Here is a 22365-nt window from a genome sequence, read left to right on the forward strand (position 1 = left end):
TACAAAGTAATATGTTTGAATTGGGGAACACTTTGGCGAGGCGTTTGTCGTAACGGGCATGCGTTCATCTATTACACATCATACCAGATGAAAACAAGCGCTTTCTGGAACAAAAAAACAAATCTGCTATAGCAGATAACAGTTCATCGTCTTCGGAATTAGGGCAAAAATAACCTATATTAAATTTTCATGCTGGATGAAGCCAATAAAGACTAAAAAACATTCCTTTTTAACCGAAATCCATGGTTTATGTTACTGCCAATTTGCGTGGGGCCTCTAAAAAATCCGAGGCAGACTTTAAGATAAACCGGAAGATTCATAGTAGAGTTTCAATTTAAAAGATGCGCAAATTGATCATAGCATAAAAAAAAACACTTTCGTACACTTAGCTTGTCGATATGGAAATGAACGGCCATTTTGTAGAGCAGAACATCAGCCACTCATCGATATTTATCTAAACAAACTCCAAGTAATTAATAGTCTTTTAGAGACTTTTTGCGCTTCTCGGCTCTTTTGAGCTATGGCATCAGTTCACATACAGTTACCATTCATTAGTTACGTGTGAATATATGTGTTCGTGTGATCTGTATGCTGTTTGACGGATGCGTTCATTGTCGTGACTCCTGTTCGACTCGTCGGGCGGGTAATGCTGCTATCACTGGTGGCAATGGAATGATTTTTCAGGGTTGATTACAACAGATCCCTTCTATACTCCATATGATATGTATTATCCCTATTTCATTCCCGGCGTTACTCTAGATGTTGGTGTTACACGTGCATCTGGATGCTGCCGCAGGCTTTATTCGCTATTGTCTGCTCTCGAGGCTATTTTTTTGGCTTGCTGACTGTTGAAGTGAAGGGCCAGTTGCTGCACAAAGAACATCCGTTTGTTGTTCGGATTTGCTGTCCTTTCGACATCATGAGCGGCATCACCGACACCATTATTACTGTGAGTGTAATTGTCGTCGGCAGCCATTGCTATAGTTATATAGCTGCTGTTGTTGTAGGGGTCTGCAACACCGTCATAAGTGCGCCATTGATAACTGCCGGCTTCTCCTGCTAACAGATATGTTACCATTATCATTGCTATTGTTGTAATACACTGGTTTTAGGCCCGGTTAAATTCGAAATGTAAGAAAATTTAAGATTTAATGTGGTTTATATTCTACTAGCCCCGTACGTCACTGTATAATTGATAAATTTGCGATCACACTGTGCGCTGTAACGAGGATGAAGCAGCCCGATCTTGCCAGGAAACATTAAAGAGGCGTGACAGATCGATCCTTTGTTCTATTGATTATTTCAATGGTGAGCAGGTTCGTGAATCACGCAAGTACTATCGCTGTTTTAATGTTCATTAACACGGTCTGCTGTAAGGGCTCCAGTTTGCTCAAGACCTTTGCACACACAATATCAGAGTAGTTCACGCAGTCACGAGTCTGCCTTACCGCCGCATTAGCGGCTCACTACTATCTTGCTGTATAGCATCTTACTTCAGCGTGTTCGGTTTAAACTACAGAAGAAATGAATTCCTCTTTGTTTTACGTCACTGGCATATAAGCGACATATTTTTTTTTCATTTTTGGTAGTACGCCAAGTCAGGTATTTTTTGTCAAATTAATAGGGTTGCCAGGTCGACGCTGCACCAGCTCCGAAGGCTTTGCACGGCCAATCAAGCCATTGAACGGATAAACAGTATATTTTGGTTCGTTAAACAGGACAGCCATATTTACATTTGTATCAGCATACATAAAGCCATGTAAGCAGTAACCAACGTCAGCTGTAGTTGAGTCGTACAACGCATTGTAGATGCTCCAGCGTAGCTAGACGCACAAAGCGTTATAGATTACATTATCTGGCAAGATAACGGGCTGGGACGTTTCTTGCTGTCGATGTAGTCAACTTATGGTAACGGAGTTGATTACTGAAAGCTGACTGGACGGTGATGTACACGTGTATAGTACGAATACGTATAAATAGAGGTAATCCGCCTTCATACGGTGCTGTAGGAATCATGTGTCACAATTGATCTACTGCACTAATCATGTTTAGATGTGTTTACATAATATTGCTTTTCTGCTCAGTGGTTCATCAGCTATAGCTACTCACTACGCTACTACTAATACTTACTAAACCTTAATTCTTTTTTTTTTTCGTAATATTTAGGGAATATGATGCTTGAATTTAAAAAATTACAACATTTAGAGAAATCACGATACCTTGATGAAAATTATCAAATTTCTTACGTATTATTATATACTCACTGTTTTGCGGACGCTTTCCAGATAAAACCTGTTCTTGGATGAATAACTGTATACATCTAAAGACGTGTAGCATTTAATGTAATCTGTCGGACCTGAGCCGCTGCTCTTACAACTCCCCCTCTGTCATTTTGAATGGATTGTGTATTTTAATGCCTATATCGTTAGCGCGAGTTACTTATGGTTCAATAATAATAATCATTATAACAATCTACATACTTTCATTTCGTGTTGCGACGCAGTACCACGCCTGATATGAACCGCGATCAGTGTAGAAACTGATTGCAGTTTAACTTAACGTTTACTTAATTCCGTTAATCATTTGCCAGTGCCGCCCGCCCTAATATTCGAACTTCGTACGGGCAGACGTCGCGAGTATGTTAATGACTGTTTGACTTAATGGCTGATGAAGCTAGCGTGTATTTCGTTCGACTCAATCTGTTTCTCCTGCTTTTACCGGCATCACCCGCGTGTAACTCCGTGCAAACTGTCGCATTGCGCACTCGTCTGTTGTCTTCATGCGGATGTTGCTAACCCTATCATGGACCTATTCGACATAGGCCTTACAGGCGCCTTCGCTATTTTACCGAACAGCTACGAAGCTGTGAGTAGCTGGTCTAAACTCAAGGTAATAAATAGTTTTGTACGGAAGTGTCATGCCAGAATTCATTACGATAGCATTGCTTAGCACGACGAATACGACCTCGAACATGTTGCTTCACGATGGTTAGATTGACTTAGTAGTACATAGAAATTTAAAGCTTAGCTGGAAATCACTTTCTTATAATTAAAATTGAACTTAGTAATTGTCGATTTGCACATGCAGGACGAAGTTCCCTGACAGTAAACTCTACCAAAAAGGTTCGTAGACAACTTTAGCCACCAAGTTCGGAAAAAATTATCGTACTAACTTGATTTTTTGCATGAGATGAATATTAGAGCTTAATTCCGACAGCAGCGACATTTCGCGGGAAAGCTAGAAGCCAATGTACCGCAGCACCTGATCAGAATATATGGTTTTTGTGTCAGTTTAAAGTTTGGCCTTACAGTGTTCGCATACGCCGGTTGATGATTTGGCTTAAGCCATTCTTATTTATTCGAACTATGAACGATCCTGTAAATAATATTTTACGTTCAATTAAGTCGCGTTTTTTCTGTTTATCCAAGCAATGCGGTAACCTGCTATTTATTACAGAAGCAGACCTACAAACGCAGTATTTAGTAAGATGGCGTTTCTTAAGAGCGATTTTCAGACGATTTTATTTTGTTCCTTCTCACGCTATTGGCCCTTGTTATGTGCAGTGTATCTAGGACCGGAGGTTCCGCGCGCGCGCGCGCGCGCGGTTAAGGGGCCATCTTCTAATAACAGGTGGCGGTTGGTGATAGTTTGTATGAATCTATATTACCGCAACTGATAACTACGATTGCAACGCGGCTCGGGAAGTCTGCGTTATCCAATACGTTTCAAGGTTAGGGAAGACAGACCGGTGTTATGAGCGAAGGTGGCAGGAGGCCAAGATATCATCTGTTTTCGGCTTATACGATGACCACGAAACCTATGAAAGAGAATGTTCTAGAGAACAGACGAACCCAGCTAAATGGTTGTTCCATTGTAGATCCGGGCGTGCATCGTTGGCGCTTACTGATTCATAATAGAACACCATGGCGTTGTTGAAACTGCTTAAAGCAGGGCCAACAATAGCGTTAATCGCAGTGGTAGTACCATCTACCTATCACTACTATTTCTGCTAAGAAAAGTCAAATTTGAAGAGTAATAGTAATTATTATAAGTAGAATACAAAGAACATTCGTCTATTTAGATTGCCCGACCAACCGCCTGCCAGCGCCGCCCGCCCGTGCCATGCGGGGAGAATGAGTGACGGTCAGATACTACGATATTATACGATGAGATGATGGCCGGGCGGCCTTACTTCGAGTCAATGTCAAACTGTGGCGGCCAAAATAACGAGAAGATGATGACTATGGCGGTCCTAATAGTTATGAGAGTGGTAGTGCTGATGAAAAGTGAATCTTTGACATGTACATCCAGGTTCATTGAACATGCCCAGGTTATGAACCCCATACTTGACAGCATACAGTTTGCTGTGCGCGAATGTGCAAGTAAAACCACGGATTACAGCATCTTGGACCGCTGAACGATTATCGAAGAAAGAAAAGAAGTTGTTTTATAGTTAAAATGATGGAAGCTTAGAAGACATCCATTGATGTCTGTTACTGTATAGATCACAAACGCAATAGATGCCATTCCTAAAAAACGGTGGTAATAATGATGATCTTCATTGCCTTACTAATGCATATCCACTTGCATACATCCTTTATGCAAGCGATTATTCGGTTGTACCATATTCTATCTAATTGGGATTGATTACATCATTTACTCATTTCACAGTGATTTAGCTACTGGCGTAATACCTGTATATAAAAATCCGTACACGGCAGACGGAGCAGGGCGAAATCAAACAATGTCTTTTGTTAATGCAATGAGATCCGGATTTCTTTGGCTATAAACGTCGTTCGACATTCTGTTCTGTTAACATGCTGACGGTATGATGGCAGCTCTAACGTAAGCCTCTTTGAAGATCTGTAGGCCCAGGTAATAGCGTCAACTTCGTATTATACTCTTTCCAGGGAAACCTATGTGGAGACTAAGCTGACAGAGTCTTTGCTGTCATACTATAACACGGGAACTTCGATTTCGAGAGCTAGATTTTCCGAAACCTTAACATAACCGAAACATTAAATATTGAATTACGTAGTTTATAATGGCTGGCTAATATGCGCACTAACGTGATGGTTTGTTCTACAAAGGGAAACCCGTAATAGGTGTCGTTTTGTCCAATCCTGCAGCGCGTAACTAGATCAGGCAGCGATCTGATTCACCTTATTCAATGAGTCAGTGACGCGGAAATGACTTTCCTCGTCTTCTCGTTCTTGTTTTCAGGTCAGGCCTACACGACAGGTCAGTGGACTACACGGTGACTGACAACCGCCCGAGTAGTAGCTTTTGAACACTCTGTACTAGTTACTCGAAGAAAAGCCAGTCTCTCGTTTAGCTGATCCACGGCTGGTCAAATTACTAAGTTACCTGTAAACAGGTTGTTGTAGCAGCTCGGCAGACTCAATATAATAGACCGCATGCCAGTGTGTTAATGTTTTAACCGTATTCACTAATTGGCAACAAGGGGCTTAGTCCCACATTCGGTAGATATCTGGAAAGATAATTGTTTAAACAGAAGTCTGTCTTCCATGTTCCCGGCTGCTTCTTCTGTATAGAAGCTGATTAATACGATAGGATCCGTTTATGTGTGCCTGTTTTGAGGAAGAGTGTATTTAGTGGTAATTTTTTGTGGTAAGTTTTATCATACCCGTCGTGAAAAAATAAATATTGTGAACGGACAACCAGAGGTTTTTAAAAAAAAATATCATTTGAGACGACCAACCATATTATCTGCTTCAAGTTCAAGGAGAGTACTACCGAAAAACGACACAATATTTTTTTTTATGACGATCAGACTGGGTCTATAAAGTGGATGCTAAAGTAGTTTGTAATGCATTGCTGTCGTGGGGATTTTTTCGTTGTCTCTAGCTAAGAACGAACTGGGTCTCGACTAGTGTAGGTCGTCATCAAATATCCAGTTAATTATAGGACTAGAATATAGTAACCAATTCTAGTAAACGATGAACAAGCACCGTAGTTTTTTCAACAGTGGAACGCTTTGGTTGGTACCACCAAAATATTTAAATGTAATCAGGTTGGTGCTTATCGTGAATGCTTTTACTCGTAAAACCGCGAATCGTTTGCCGTTTCGAAAATGGAGAAGTCCTAAAGAAAAACTGCAGCGGTAGTAATAAAGGAGTGGGTCATCACTGAGAGATTTTCTATTGTAATCAGCAGAATGCTTTATCAGCAACAGAAATAAACAGAAACGGACCAAGAGGTGAAAATCGCGTAATGCTTCTATTCATCTGTCATTATTCAAGCCAATACATTTTTTTTTCTACGATAAATCCTGTGGAGGGGTGTATGCCGGCTTTTCTAATAGAACTATACTGTGCTTACTGTCATCTATCTATATATCTGTTGGATGCCTACAATCATATCCGTAGGGAAGCCTTATTAATAACAATGCCATTTACCGGACAATCTAACTGATGCGTTTGTAGAGGATGCTACATCAGAGCTGCCTGAGTGTGATTGGATAACCTTTGCTATGAGTTAGAAGCGAAATAAAGAACACTTCGTTGTGATAATGCGTTAAATGCAAATATTTGAAGTGTTTTAGAGCTACTGGATAGGGGTAAACAAATAAGCTGAACCGATCAAATAAAGATTGAGTTCTATCAAGACTATCGCCGTATATATCGTATACGTTCAGATAATACTCACTTGTTTCTAAACGTTCACACTCGCATAAATTACCTAGTGGCAGTCTATCAGTTGGGCAGTTCTGCACCCATCATATTGAGAATAATCGATTCTTTTTTTTTTTTTTTTTTTATAAATGCAAATAAATTTTGTCAAACACGTTTGACGATTTATGCTTCCATTCAACTAAAAACAATTGATATAGTTGGGGTGTTTTTTTATTTCTATTTACTGCTATTATTACGATATTTACTAGTATTTTCATATAGGTACTAACGATGCCCACATGGCATCGTATTCTACAAGTTGGCAAACAAATTGGCATAGCCGAATAGGAACAGTCTTATTTTAATTACTTACTTACTTACTTAATTAATACTTTATTAATTAATAACTAACTCAACAACAAGCTTAATAAATTGAAACTGAATTTACGGTCATTTTATGATTGTCGATATCTCTCTGTTGTCTAGTTGGAATGGCGAACTTGTTCTGTGCATGCGCCTGCCTGTGTTTCCTGCATTGTTTGTGTAAGTGTATATTTATTTAATCAGTAATAACCTAATCAGTCATCTGTCAGCACCAAGAGTAGTAACCTTCAACCTAAAGCTTCGAGTGCTGATTCCTGCAATGTGATAATTTAAGTGATTAAGTGACTGAACGATCCGGTTCGCGTTCATAGCTTGTTGATGAGTGTCATATATATATATATATATATATATATATATATAGTCTGAGTCAGTGCACAAACATTCGTCCGGTTCCTTTGCTTTTGATCGTAGTCAACTATTTTCAGTGTCGTAGAATCTTATTTGCTTGGGTGCTATACCATTTAAAATTCATTCAGCGATCAGCATTACATATGTATACTTGTATGGCAGTCTATCGATAACAAGCGATAAAATCAATATCATATTCTAATAATGCTTCCCGTCAAGAAGTACTTAATAAAACATGTGCGTCAATAAAGTAACTTAATGAGTCTGCAGTCATTTTGATCTATATTTTTTTCTTGTTTCTTCCACCGTTTTTTATTATTAATAATCAGTGATCATTATTAGCTACCGTTGTTAATCATGCGATTAGTTACAGTCTATTACTCTTGACTCGTACGATGTTTGTTCTTATTGTGTTTTGCCTGACCCAAAGGTCGAACATTGTCGTCAATGAGTCAGGTTCTGTCAGGCAGCGCTGGAAACCGAGTCTTTAGAAGTAATTACCAACAACAGCCGTTACTGAAGTGACAACCACAACAGTCAGTGCAACGTAGTTGTGGATAGGCTACTAACCACTGCGATGACAAAAACCTTGAAGTTTTTGTTTCGTAGCGTGGTTGGTCTCCCTTTTTCCTTCCACCTCGATGTGGATGTCGTCGCCGTACGATGGTCGTTCATCTGTCCATCATGATCCCGTTATTATTCCGTTCCTCCTTCAATGATACTTATACCATTGTTATAAGTCGCCGTATATAATAATAATAACAGCGACAACGATAATAGCAAGTGGGGCAATGATGATAATCTTTGCTTTGGGGCTGGAAGGCTGGGACTTACCGTAAACCTGCTACGTTTGTGCATATAGTAGTTCTTGTCGTAGAGAGCCAGCAACTGCAGGAGCTGTCGCTGCCGCCGCCGCTGCCGCCGCCGCTGTCGCCGCCGCTGTCGCCGCCGCTGCCGCCGCCGCTGCTTAAAGGATGACTGAAACAGTGAGATAAAAACCTTGACGCCGCCGTTATTGCAGACGTCGGTGGTGTTGCTGCTGCTGTTCGTTTATATGCGAAGATGACCTGACCGGCTCCCCCAGCACAGGTCGTAGTAACAGCAGTAGCGCTAACCGACGGGAGGATCGCTATGATTGTTGGACGTCCGACTGACTGAATATTGCCACTAGACTGTGCGGTTCGACGCGGAACGCGTTGCAATAGACGGCAATGTTATTTATAATAGCATTTTATAATAATTTCTATAATAATACAACAATTATACATGATATAAATAGCGTACAGTTTTGGACTCTTAGATTTGTCATCGTCTTTTGCCTTTCTTTCTATTTACATTTAGCCCAAATAGTAATCCTGTTATATGCTTAAATATAGATCGTACTATGTTATGACGACCTGATTCGCTTTGCACAACGTACACACAATACCAAGTACCATATTAGATTTTTTGAACATGGATCCTTGAAGTATATGTTTCTTGTTTAAGAAGCGTTTTCGCTGAGATTAAGTTAGTACTGGCGCATAGATAAAAATGGCCGGCAACCAAGTCACCCTGAATACGCTAATGCCTCTATCCAGGGCTTTGAGATGAATGTCGCAAAAGATTCCTAATCGTCGTAACAGAGCGGCGTTGATCAGGCAGAATACTACTTTATTCTAGCATGTTTGTTTAATGTGGTGGTCGTCGAAAGTTCTATGCAGAAAGTATATATGATTTTAAGGTGGTGCTCATTTTTCAATGTCAAATTCGGATACCTGACATTCGGTAGCAATCTTCCAACTATGTGCTGGTTCTGTATAACAGGAATTTTGAGAAAAGGTCATTTATCTATGCCACCTACAAACCAACGCGGATGAACCGTTGGCTCGCAGTAACTTTCAAGAGGTGAACTTTTTTCCATTGTTTAGTCTCATTTAGTAACAGTAGGCCCAGTAACCGCAACAGGAAATTTTAGCTTGACCATTGATAAACGAGGATATATATTTATATAGAAATAGTTTTCAAGTGGTAATAGAGAAAGTTTGCTCCGAAAGGTACGTAAACGGATTTGCAGTCAGAGTGTTTCATAATCTGAATCTAAGGAAAGTAAGATATTGTCCAGTGTCTTTACGTGCGACTAACCTTTGCCGAGATAATAAGATTTTTTATTATCTCAAATCAGTGTTGCAGAAGAGACAGAAGCTGGGGGGTCAACACAGCTCAACAGAAAGCTACACCTGAGAAAAATAACGAACGAATCGACATCGTTCAGAAGTGGGTTTCTGATGATAGTTCTGTTTCAACTCTATAGTTAGCAAATATAGTATAGGTATAACTGTCATGTTCAGGTACACGTTAAATCTCATAACAACTAAGTGGATGCTCTCCGGCAACGATGAACGGCGGAGAAATATTTTCTGTCTATGCTGCAGAGGCGATCGCTGGATCGATCACGTCCTAAAGGATGTATTTATTGTAGGCAAAAACAGATTTCCATCCGAACTATGATGCGATCGTGGACACCTAAAGTGTCTTACTGCTCTTGTACGAAGATGATCGTTCACCGGTTCAGGCTAACTGGTTAGTGCAGAACTAGATACTCGAGAATCCGAGCCTATTTCCGAACAGATACAGTTCACATTCAAATGTATGCGATTACCATGTATAGAGCGAATGTCTCAAGGTCTCATCCATTTAGGATATTAAGAAGGCGCTTCGGTGAGCACTGTCCTCCTCGAACCTCAAACAAACAGAACGACACTTTTAGTATATGCTAACATATATAAAAGTCTGTATCATTTTTTTATTAATATCAACTCTTGCCATCTCAATGATTCTTCTCGTCTACAAACCGACACCTTCTCGAAATCGATTTGACCATAGATAGTAAATGCTACATGTACATGAGCGTTGTATACCTCAGAACAGTTAACACGATGTGAACTGATTAGGCATTGCGTGAATGATATGGTGTATCAGATTTATTAAGATGAGTTTATCTCCGTAATTCATTCATTTCATGACAGAGAAATAACAATCGACAAGCAAAGGCTATCACGCGCGCATACAAAGTGACATAACTAACTTCAGCTAGACAAGCCTGTTCAACTTAATAGGGTATGTCCTCGATCCTATAGTTCGAATGGAGCTTCACTTTCACTGTCTGCAACTGCGCTATTTAGAAAATAAGTTGATCTTCTTTTCAGTTCACACTACTCCATAACATTGCTGTACAAACGAAACATTCATTATCAAGTTATCTGGCAGCATAAATTTTACAAGCCAAAAAATCTGAGGAAGAAGGTATATAGCATAAAAGGCATATAGCCGTGCTCATTTGTTAGACGCGAAGAGCTTATTACTACAACGAATTTACTATTATAAATTAAAAACTAAGTTTGTATATGCAAAAGGAGATGACCGCGTGACTATCATGCGGTGTCATTGGAAAATACCACACGAGTTCAGCGGGACCGACCCCGGCTGTTTGTTTCAGTATGGCAGGTTCTTAATGCAGAACCAAAGACGTGATTCCGAGGACTTTTCCACACAGAAGAAAAGCCAAGCGAAAAACTATATAAATACAAAAAGCTTGCGTACAAATTTCATTGTACAATGAATGTTGTTCTCTGTTCTGAGCAACAACGTATGCTCCGACATTTGTACCTTGCGACATGACCCGTTGCTCAATTTCCATCACGTATGCTGAGGAGTTCTGACAAAGGTTGAGTCACACCATGACACTTCATCTTGCTGACAAATGACTGAACAATTTCATGTGCGTTACATGCTTGGTATCATGTATTTACTCCATTGCTCTATAGACATCGGTTGGCGTATTCGAGTAGACGGACGCTGCTGATTAAAGACGGCCAAGCACAATGGCATGTGACGAAGTTTCATACAGGGTCTAGCTGAAATCTTTGGGATTTTATTGTCCATATTTATATTTGCATAGAAAGCTTTGATATGATGCGGCGTATTTACGATTAAAACACAGCCGTATACCTTAGCATATATTTGCGTCCATGTATTTCATTTCTCTAATCGAGATAATTGCTATTGCTGTTTTATATGTATTCCATCATACTGCCATCTACGTAAACAATGTCATATATCAAAGGTGTGCGAAATCAAGCTTATTGTATAATTTGAAATAATCAAAGTGGTCATTGAATTTTATGTTGCGATCCAACGCTGTCTGCCCAAAAAGAGTCAAGTTTAGTTGTAACTGAGGGTTAGGAAATAACTGCGCGGCGTTTCGTGACAAGCGGCCAGTATTTTCTCTAATATTCGTCCCTATCACTTACACGAACAGCTAGAAAGCAGAGATTACTCCAGACGAAACGATTTAAATCCTGTAGGCTGCACTTTTGGGAGGGAACAAATAAAATGGCGACAGTCTTTATTTTCATGTTACCGATGTGAGAGGCGGTGGATTTAATTTCTATTCTACTTTATCTGTTTATTAGATTCTTTTTTTTATATGAAATATATGCGTTCGACTGAATCTACTGCACTACTGAAAATAAACGTCCTTATGTGCAGTCCAAATTCTCCTCGCAAAATGCCCTCTTCAGCTGACTATGGTAGAGTCCCCTTTGGGGGGCGGAGTGCTCTGCGTGTGAGAATGAACCGATCGGATGGATGATTTTGGATGATTTCTCCCATGAAAGGGGAGGGGGTAGGGGCAATTAAGCAAATCCACTGACACGGAGACAAAGGTGACGTAAGTGTTAGGAAGCATAAATAATTTGTTCAATAATAATAAATAAAAAAAAACCTATTTATATATATGTTAACTAATTCACTGTAATTATCAATCGTATCATATGATACGCTATAAATTTCTATGTTTTGGTACTACGTTACAACCTATATGGGGTTTTGTGCCTGTGCGGGACGATGGGGGTAAATTAGTCCAGGGAAAAACGAGCGCCAGGCAAAGCCCACAGGTTCACTTTTTTTCTCTTCTACGAGCACAGTTCTAATTGTGCGAAAACTATTTTTGCTTCGATGTATTGAAAAGTAAAGTTGCAAACTCTTTTGTTATAATCTCACGTATTTTTATCGGCCGGATGAATATAATGTAAGAAATAAGAGAACTGTCGATGTCCTCATTGCTATCATTCTCCTTACGGTATTTGACATAATAATGTAGCGCCGTTCGCATCGTTATTATCCACCACCGTCATACAGCCAAGAGAACCTTACTGCTATATAAACCCCTAGGACCAACCCGAAACCATTAATGTCTTCACTGGCTAGATCACGCTGTTGCGACTCGGCGCTATGGTGCCAATATCAGATCTTCCTTAGAATATTGTTACCACTACCTCTAGCAACGAGATGTAATGATAGAGAAACAGTAGCATCGCGGAATGATACTGTTTTGCTGTACACTGATGACGCTGGCTTTTTTTTTGAGAAGTGGATCGTCGTTCCACGTACGTTGAAAACTCGTGTTCTTCACCTCCGTGTGCGGGAGTATTCGCTTCGAGTAGACTAATTACATGCACATAGTTAAATGAAGTATTGAACTTATCGAGCATACCTGTGTTAGCTTCATTTGGATTTAAAGACCCATAGTTGATGTAATGCTTCGTGTTGCTTACCTACGCACTTGGTCTCTGTGGCATATGAGACGAGTTTCGCTAGATGAGTACAATGAATTACACGCTTTTTATGCGGTGTCGTACGATGTCATGGCCGCATTTGGGCAAAAATGCTTTAAGAATCGGTGAGGAATAGTTTCAGCCGTTGCCAGTGTTGATGTTCTAAGTAACGATGCTGAGACAGTTGGGCTATATCGGGATTCGATCACTCCTTCGATTCGTTCGCGTCGCTCCCTATGACTGTGGTTAAGCAGTGCTACCGCCATCCCTCTTATCCTATATTACTCGGGTACCTCTCCTTTGCTCTGCAGTGCCAATTACTTCCGGTGATCGGCCGGGGGCATTATGGTAACGGCATTGGTATTTTGATGTGTTTGGCGGCAGTTATGCTCATCGACGGTTATGTTTGCCTTTGTTGAACCGCTATAGTCAACCGATCACAACCCATCAGCTGTTCCGTGACTTTGGCTCCCTCTGTGCCGCAATAGTTAAAGCCTCTTCTTACACTGAAATATCCTCCACTGCTAAAGCTGCCCACAAACAACAAGCGACCATGTCTTTGTTCGTTGCAGACGGCACGCCGTTGTCGGTGATAAGCATTGATGACACACAAATATATATATATATACATAGAGAGAGAGAGAGAGGGAGGGAGAGAGCGGTGTCTAAACTAAGACAGACGTTGGCAGGCTGTTTGTTGTGACGAACATACTTGCTATCATTTTTGGCGCTAGCAAATAGCCTGTTCCTTCTACAAGAAAACGGTAGACTTTTTATGGTGGGAGTCAGTGCACCATTTTCGCAATTTTCACGAAAATGAACTATTATCTAATTTTTTCACACTTACCAAAATCAAAGACTTCCTCTTTTGCTCAAAGCCGACATCCTACGTTATTGCTAATATTCACGCGGCTTCAAAAAAAATCCAAAAATAAAACAATTTCCATAAGGTAAATCGAAGATCCTCAATAGATGCTTGATTTAGAGGGGTGAAAAATGATTGACAATAGCAAGGGCACCGACTAGCTCAGACTTAAATCCGTTCGATTAGTATGTATGCAGCGCTCCTTAGATTAGCGGAAGATCTACAGGCTTAAACGTGTCAGCGTCGACTCGCTCGTGCCGCTACTGAGGAGACGTTTGCACGGATGCGAAGGTGACATTTTGAAACTAACCTTGAGTGCAGGACTGAATCTATGTTCGCCGTGAATACTAAGCAAACATGACCTTCAGGAATGAAACTTGTACCATATTGGAAAAATTTAGCTGCAAAACGTCCCTATTTGGATGCTGTACCTTTATACATACGTTACAGAAAGATAGGTTTTAGTTCGTGAATTGAAGGAACGATTAGCGCGAAATGATGCATCCAATACCGCCACCTCAACCACTAGCGCCGCCTATTGGCGGTGTTCATGCAGTACGGATAAATGTCGACCGACGAATAGGTTTATTGTTTCTTGTTACTTCAGCGAGTCCTCTGCTATCTGCTTATAATAGCAGAATGGCTTTATCAGCCCAGTGTCGATATTGGCTAGTTTTCTTCGGCCGTCGTGGACTATTGTGCCACGGACAGGCAATTAGGGATACTCTGCGTAACCTTCATTTCGGAAGTAACTCCTGAGTGCCGCTTAATTAATTTCTTCAAATACCGCTTATGATTATCCAAGTAGAGTAGATAGATCGAATAAGAAAACTGTCATTGTCGGTTAGTACTGTCATCGGATTTTTTCATTCTCGAACGGAAATGTTGGTTCAGCTTATTTTTTTTAAATAGTAAAAACTGTGTAAACCTATATTTTTCTAAGAATTGTCAATTTTTCAAAACAAACAAGTGTGTCGAAAAGCAGAGCCGCCTCTTCCCCCTAGTGAACATGTTAACTGTAAGTGGTGCATAGAGTGTCAAACCACAGCTCATCTAAGGTTGTGCTTTACTACGTTCACAGATATTTACGCAATCAGTAACACATTTATGGCTGTTGCTTCTGCCATAACCTTGTTGACGTTCTTAGAAACGAGACCGGCAGTACTACTGCTTCGAAAGCGCTCTCGTTATTTCGAAATGCAAGAGACATCTGATGCTAAATTTTCTTCTAGATTCAAATATGATAATTTTATTACATTTCGCATTTCTCTATTCATCTCACCAGCACCAAGCTGAAGAATTTCGGTGGAATAACTGAATCAGCCGATACGGGAGTGCTCTACATTTACTTACAAGTGGCCCCATGTGCAAAGATCCGTTGGCTTTTCCGAAAATCGCCTAACAGCAATGAATTTCTCACGGAACGTGACGGCGCGAGCGAATCTCATATATATATATATACATACATACATATATATATATATATATATATACATATATATATATACATACATACATACATATATATATATATATATATACGAAATTAGCTTTTTGAAATCATTTAGTGGATGAACATTTGTTCAGGGATGTAGCTCGTAACAGTGTTGCAATTCACTATTAATTAACAGCCTTGTCTTTAGTTTCAGGTAAACTGCTGATCAGAGGATGTCCTGGCACGTCCGAGCAACTTCATCCCGTAAGGATACGGCATAACGAGCTTTTTTTCAGATATTTATTTATGACCAGTTTTATTTCTGTCAAAGTCGGACTAGGTGCTTATATTGTAGCGCATAGCATTAGGATCAAGCAAGCTATCTTAGAACTAACTGTTCCTAAGGGCGAAGTTGCGCTATCTCCAGCGCTTACCACACACTGGAAATTATTAGACCAGAAACGTTTGAATTAAACAGTACTTGTTTTACATTTGGTCACCACTCGAAGCGAACAGACTGTCGTTACCCGGCACCGCATTTCTCCGGATGAGCTAAAATTCAGAGCTTTTTAGAAATGTAGCTCTTTTTTAACCCTGAGGTTTTTTAAACACATGCGCCGTCTTTGCTACAAGCTTGTTGCTGACTGCTATTATTGCCATAAGGTCATATTTTTGTACGCATTCTAACATGTAAATAGTTTACCATATATGAAATTTGAATATACGTCCACATGCCCATTCGAACGGCTACATATATATATAGCGGCCCGTTAGCGTTCAAGTAGCCGTCGAGATCAAACTGTGCTTGGCACATTTGTTTCCAAGGTGATAGATAATATACTATTGCCAATAGCTTCGCCGTTCCTCCTGCTTGTGCTGTTGTTGTTGTTATTATTGTGTGGTGAGTACGAAACGGCACAGCAAGACCGTCGCCGATGTAGCAAAGACGATGCCAACAATTTTTCATAAATATATCTTCTTATCCATGTTGTCGGTCCTATCGATGTCATCATTTTATCTAAACTGGGCTTGTTCGTACTACTGCTTTATCGAATGCAAGAAAGCTGGCAATCCTAACCACAAAAAATGGCCACGTAATGACTACGAATGTACAAGCTGACCATCTATATGAGCAATATATTTAAGGAGATCGATGACAATTACGATCGGTGAACGCACAAACACAGACACAATATTTTCTTATTGCTCGGCTGCGTTTCGTATTTGCGTCTACTATTCCTTCATAGCACACTCTACTGTTGTTTACTTTTAAGTTACGTAAACGATAGGAGGGCGGCCAATGTGTGATAGATACATGATATTCCTATTGGGTGATAGAATGAAACGTGTTGTCTGCACGTTCACTCTTGTTTACATCTTGTTTAAACTCGAAGCTCTAAGTTAGCGGTTTACGTGGACAGCATTGTAAGCTGATTATCTATTGATTTCGATGATCGTCTGTTCAGCTTACGAGACAACCAGGAGCCGTACGTTAGCAATAAACTGTTGATGGGATGTTTGTAGTTTATCAACAGTTTAACCAGTTGGTGGTAAAAATACAGCCTATAGATTCGTACGTCCACTAACCTGCGTTAGCATGCGATAATAGTGGACAGTAAAGTACTTGAAAAAACTTTCGAACTTATTGAAGTGCTGTCAGCGTCTCGATAAATACGAGCTTATATATAGCTCGGCGCATATCTATGCAAAATGTTTATGATTACAAAGAAAAAATACCGCTTCTGTGTTAAATATTGGTGTTTATATTTCGGCTCTTTATTGCCATTGTCTATAGCGTAGACATAATTGATTTCTGGCTAGGATTGAATAGTCCGAAGGTAGTGTTGAAAGTTCACCCGACCGTGATAAAACGATTTTTGATGACCCGGGCAAAAGACAAAACTATCGCTACGTCCGCCTGCAAATGAAACCGTTTAAGTGGGCTTTAGCTCACTTTTACCTTCTCTACAATTTAATCGAGGTTATCACACGAGGCAGTACACGTTATTCCCCGTCGTCGAACACGGACAGTTAGAATGCCTTCATCGTCTTGCTTAATCACTTTCTTCCTTCTATTGAAGAGCCCTGGAAATATTTGTTTATGGACAGCGGAAGCAAAATCTAATTGGATCCTCTTATCAATTTTTGCAACAAGCAAATTAGCTCTCTTCTCCCCTAAAGCGTGTTGCTCATGCCACATTTCTAGCTTCTAGCTTATTTTACTTAACGGGCCTTACGTCTTTTAACGTTCGCGCTTAATAAGACACCTTGCAAGCGTAATCAATTTCTTCCAGCTACTATAGATAGTTCCTGAAATAGAAAGCTTTCATTCAATATCTATCTATCTATCTTTCTCTCGGGCTTTCTTTTCCAGATCGTTTTTCTTTGCTGTTGAGCCTATTTTCGAGTCATGATGAAAGGTTCACTCATCAATAGTGCAATAGCTACTAGATGGTTGTTCGATGTCTGAAATAATTAGCTGGATAGTTTTTCTTAAAGGCATTGGCTACAAATCCAAAGTGCAGCCAGTGGAGTGGTGTCGACGGAATGGCAGAATGTAGTTTGTTATAACCAAGCTTTCATTTTTCGATCGACGCATCGTTCACTTGTTCTCAGAAATTGGTCCACAGGTCCATTTGACAGGCGATAGTTACAGCGAAGATCACATTGCTTCTTCAGAAAATGTCTATGCGAGCTTTCCTATCACATAACTAAGTGCGACAATGACTTAGGTTACTGCTGATGCATAGCTAGTTTTAAAGAGAGACAATGGCTCATGTCAGCCAGCCAGCCAGCCAGCCAGCCAGCTATCAATGGCTGCGTACCGACCAAAATAACTGTAAGCTGTTTCCGACAGATTCACGCATACCCGCTGCACATATAGCCAATATATGGGTTATCGTTATATCTAACCCATATTTGAGTATAAGTAGTTGCAGTGGCAGGAGCTTGCTTGTTATCTGCTACGAGCTACGTACGACGGTACAGTCGAATGCCATGTACGTCTTAGCTTTTTTTCTGGTGCCCGCTGACGGCTGCTTATTTCGATATCTGCGTTGAACATGTAGTTTATGTTTTTCATGAAACAAATTTTATAGACGTAACCATAATATGGGAAATTGTGTTCTGCAGCGGTCGTCCAGAGACAATGATTGATTGTTTTCATAAGATAGAAGATAGCTGCTAACGACACCGATCTGCCATTATTTCACTTAATCTGCTAACCGTTGTAAAACGAACAGGGTAATCTATAGGTGTTTACCAGTATATGATAGCCATCCTTCTTTAGATGTGCGCTATTTATTGAAGCTAATAATATACGTGAGCACAAACATAGACAAATTCAATGTAAATAGACCAGATTACCTGCTCAAGACTCCTTGCGCTTGAGTTTGCTACTATGTCCATTGAACGCTATGATACTTCCTAAATAAATTGAGTTTCTAACTAACTGAGCCTTTTTCAAAGCTTATGATCTATGGTGTCCGCCAAGCTTGAGTCACAGGCTGTTTCTCACTATATATGATTATGATTATATGATAGTCTCAGGTAAGGCATGATAAAAACCTCAATTGTCGATAATATTTTCTCGACTGGCACCACACGCATTTATGAACCTATAATATTTTCCATAGTGACCTTTTGCTATGGTTTCTTAAGACATTTGTGTGCAGCTAAGGTCTTTGAACGATGAATTTTTGTCCCGTTTGCCTGCAACTAATGAACGCATGAATGAGCTGAGGGCATCTATTCACAATTGGACCTGTAAATAGGCTTGTATACGTATACCACACGGCAAGATGGGCATTGTCACGTATCATCTGTGGATTAATTTTATGCGGGCAACGAGATAAAAAGTAGCGTTTCGTCACAAATCTGTAAAAAAATCGTCGATACATTTAGCGATGACGGTTTATGTGGGAATCGACATGACTGACTTGCATCCAAATTCAAGAGCTAATTACAACTATTAGCCGGCTTGTTCCAGTCTTCATCTGTTCCTCAACCAGCTAGGTTGATTAGCCCGTCTACGTAGTCCGGTTGCAACGTGTTACCGTTATTCCTGCTGTTGTTTCCGCGATAGCACTAGTCGTCGTCGTCGTCGTCGTCGTCGTCGTCGTCGTTGTTGTTGCTTTAGGGAGCATTATTATTGTTGTTGAGCTCCATTGCTATAATGGCGTTGTTCCCTCTCTCACGAGAAGCAGCAGAGCTACTGTTGCCCTTTCCATCATCTGGCATGGCGGGCAGCACAAGCGTTATCTAACTAGCCTTCAGTCGGAGTGACAACTTGCCTGATGTACAAGCGGGCGACCAACTCCGGGTCGTTGCGTGTTTTGGCCGTGGTGTGGTCCGTACGGCGGCTGGTGTTAGCATCGATTAGCGGAGGCGTCGGTGCTGCATCAACGTAAACGTCGCAGCGCCCGCGCCATCAAAGCGAACAAGCGAGCTTGAATACGAACTCTCTAGGGTCGAGTAAACGAATCTCTTTTATGGTTTAGTTCTGCGGTGTGTCGGGTCGACTGAAATGTCTATCGCAATTTGGGTGCCGTTCATGTTCTCCGTGCGCTAGAGGGAGGAGGTTTTCTGTCTGGCCGAAAGCAGGTCTGGCAGGAGCTATCAGAGATTTCGGATTTTCATCTTCGTTTATCTTCTCCAGCTCGTGGGCGTTGTTTGTTCCTTTCGCCGCTCTTGGCACTGCGGATAAATCAATCAAGCGCCGTTATCGAGTCGTAGACGCATACCCTTTGTTTAACGACGCCGACAAGAACAACAGTCACCGATTCAGGAATCCGAGTGTAATGTGTTTCGACCGCTTCTGGTGTGCGACTTCAGCGGAGCACAATAGCTCAGTCGAATCTGGCCTGATCTAGTTCTGTTTACCGAAGCGTGGAATCATTGAACATTTCGAACACAGGACAAGGCTAAGATGTTCGTGGCTTTACCTGCAGATTCCGATGTGTGTTAGTGGTGAAGTTTGTCACTTATAAGCTGTATCACGTCATGCCTAAGCACAACAACATGGAAGGTTTGTTTTTGATATCGTTGAAGCTGTAACGCTTGCACTCGTCCATCAGCGTCCGCAGCTTGCAAGTGTCTACTGCTGTAATAATAATAGTATTACCTATCTCACAGACCACAGTGCAAATTAGCCGGTGGTGGAAATCGGCAATCGATTAGAAAGGTAACACATTGCTATTTCGTCCCTTGGTTGGCGGTGTTTGGAATTGGTCAGTGACACTCGGCATAAAGTGGATACACTACGACGACAATCCTACCGAAGGCATACGAAAGTACCCGATAAAATGAAGTACTTTGGAACAATAGCCGTCTGGTTAGTACTACGTATGAATGAGAGCTCGACCTAGCCTACCGCTATTATAGGTTCAGCATGACAAAAGAGTGCAAGCTCACTTGGCCTGATTCCTATGTTCCTATTTCATTATTTTGCAACTGCAAGCCAATAATCAAACATTAAAGTTAAGCGCATTGAATAAAAAAAAATCACTCAGACAATTGTTGTCATCCTGTCAAAGCAACAAAGTATATGTACAGTTCTGACAAAGTTACATCGAGCGTCCGTACATAAAGCTATTACTTTACACATCGGATGCTCTATTCCGCCTAACGTGCATTTTTATTTGCCCTATCGTGACTGCGCGAAGAACATTTCGTTTAAAAAAACTTTTTTTCGTCAAGACTCAGTGTGACGAATTTTCTTTCTTTGGCTTTGACGTTTGGCTGCAAAATCGTCTGCTGAATTTTTTATGCTGCAACACTGATTTCTAAAATAAACAAAAATTGTGATTTGACAGCGCTGACAAATGTGGCATTGATTGAATTTCCCTATGCCCTTTTTTTTTACAAACGCTTTGTTGATTAATTCTGATCAAGTGAATTATTATGATTATTAAAAAGTTCACTGCTTTTTGTATATTCGAAATCAATTCATTGAAATTCATGTCGGTTCATTATCATGTGTGGCCAAACGTCATCTGCTTATTGCTATGTTATTGTTATAATTAGTGACGAAGGCTATTTGTGTACCGTTTGTTTAGAACAGCATATATACACACATTCGGGCCAATTTCGCTATCTGTCTGTTTTTCTTTAGCATCAAGATATTGAATACGGTGTGCATATCCTTATGGGCGCGAAGAGACTGGGGGTCAAATCTCTGGAGGTGCCTAGCGTATTTTGCTTTCTCATGGTCGCCTTTGTCGCTGTCCGTCTTACGGAAGGGACGACGTTAAAGGGGACAGCAGTGTGATAAGCTTAGAATGGAAGGGGAGAAATGGGGCTTGGAAAGGTGTTTATTTACTTATGCGAAATGACGTTCTGACGTCGCTTAATAAATCGAACAATCACCGCCACCGCCGTCGTGTCAAGCCGCATAGCATAATGTACGCTTGATATTAACTGGACGATGGCACGTAACAGCGTCATCAAACAGGAAATATTCAAAAAGGGATACAAGTGATTTCCGATCGGAAATCACTATTCATCTTGCTTGGCTTCATTTTGAGTCGAAGTACGGGATGGAAACGACAACTAAAAATACCCTATGATGTGCACGCGAAATATAAAAAACATAACTTGCAAAGCAGCGAGGACGATCTCCCAGAGCCCCATAAGACGATGTATCGATTGTATCGAATATCGAAGCAAATAATATAATAAGACTTTGCGTGCATTGCACGTAGGTGATAGATGTCGGGCAGTGACAAGCTTCTTTCTGAGTATAAACATTGAGTTGACATACCTTCTATGGAAAAAATGGATCGAGCGAGGTTTTTTTGCCGATTACAGCGTAATGGCTCCAATATGTATTTTCTAAGACGTTCTGAGTTATTCTGAGCTAACCATGTACTTTGGCAAAAAGTATTTTACCAAGGTTCTGTTCTGGGTAGGACGACAAATAATGAGGTGAACATTTTCGTCCATTCGATAGAGATCTAAAATCAGGTTGTAACCTCTTTTTACAAAAGCTTTGTTGATTAATTCTGATTAAGTGAATTATTATGATTATTAAAAAGTTCACTGCTTTTTTTATATTCGACATTAATCGCCTGAACATTTTTTTTTGTATCCCAACGACTGTTT

At 40.5% G+C, this 22365-nt stretch overlaps 1 protein-coding gene and 2 long non-coding RNA genes across 22 annotated transcripts in view; 2 read left to right on the forward strand and 1 right to left on the reverse strand.

The window, feature by feature from the left end:
* LOC147753336 (uncharacterized) overlaps nucleotides 1-8666 on the forward strand; it is a 17678-nt gene extending 9012 nt beyond the window's left edge. For 3 of the 17 annotated variants that reach the window (XR_002680936.2, XR_015311480.1, XR_015311478.1), the window contains 3 exons: nucleotides 2822-2865; nucleotides 5224-5241; nucleotides 7798-8666. This is a non-coding gene — a long non-coding RNA (uncharacterized LOC147753336). The other 14 variants (XR_015311481.1, XR_002680930.2, XR_015311486.1 and 11 more) reach the window with 11 other exon arrangements.
* Nucleotides 6759-13470, reverse strand: LOC111261393 (uncharacterized). 3 transcript variants are annotated; one of them, XR_002680945.2, is made up of 4 exons: nucleotides 12965-13470; nucleotides 10009-10089; nucleotides 9492-9586; nucleotides 6759-8345 (listed from the first exon to the last, which is right to left on the reverse strand). It is a non-coding gene; the product is annotated as an uncharacterized LOC111261393 (long non-coding RNA). The 3 variants fall into 3 exon arrangements; XR_015311488.1 differs by lacking the exon at nucleotides 10009-10089; XR_015311489.1 differs by lacking the exons at nucleotides 9492-9586; nucleotides 10009-10089.
* A 6090-nt stretch (nucleotides 13471-19560) lies between these two features.
* Nucleotides 19561-22365, forward strand: part of LOC111261382 (uncharacterized) — a 34043-nt gene continuing 31238 nt past the window's right edge. For both annotated transcript variants that reach the window (XM_022834834.1, XM_022834835.1), the window contains exon 1: nucleotides 19561-20596. In XM_022834834.1, coding sequence (XP_022690569.1) covers nucleotides 20568-20596 — 29 coding nt within the window. In that variant the 5' untranslated portion in view covers nucleotides 19561-20567. The remainder of the gene's footprint in view (nucleotides 20597-22365) is intronic.

The sequence above is a fragment of the Varroa jacobsoni genome, unplaced genomic scaffold, assembly GCF_002532875.2.
Source record: "Varroa jacobsoni isolate VJ856 unplaced genomic scaffold, vjacob_1.0 scaffold_552, whole genome shotgun sequence".
Lineage (NCBI taxonomy): Eukaryota > Metazoa > Arthropoda > Arachnida > Mesostigmata > Varroidae > Varroa > Varroa jacobsoni.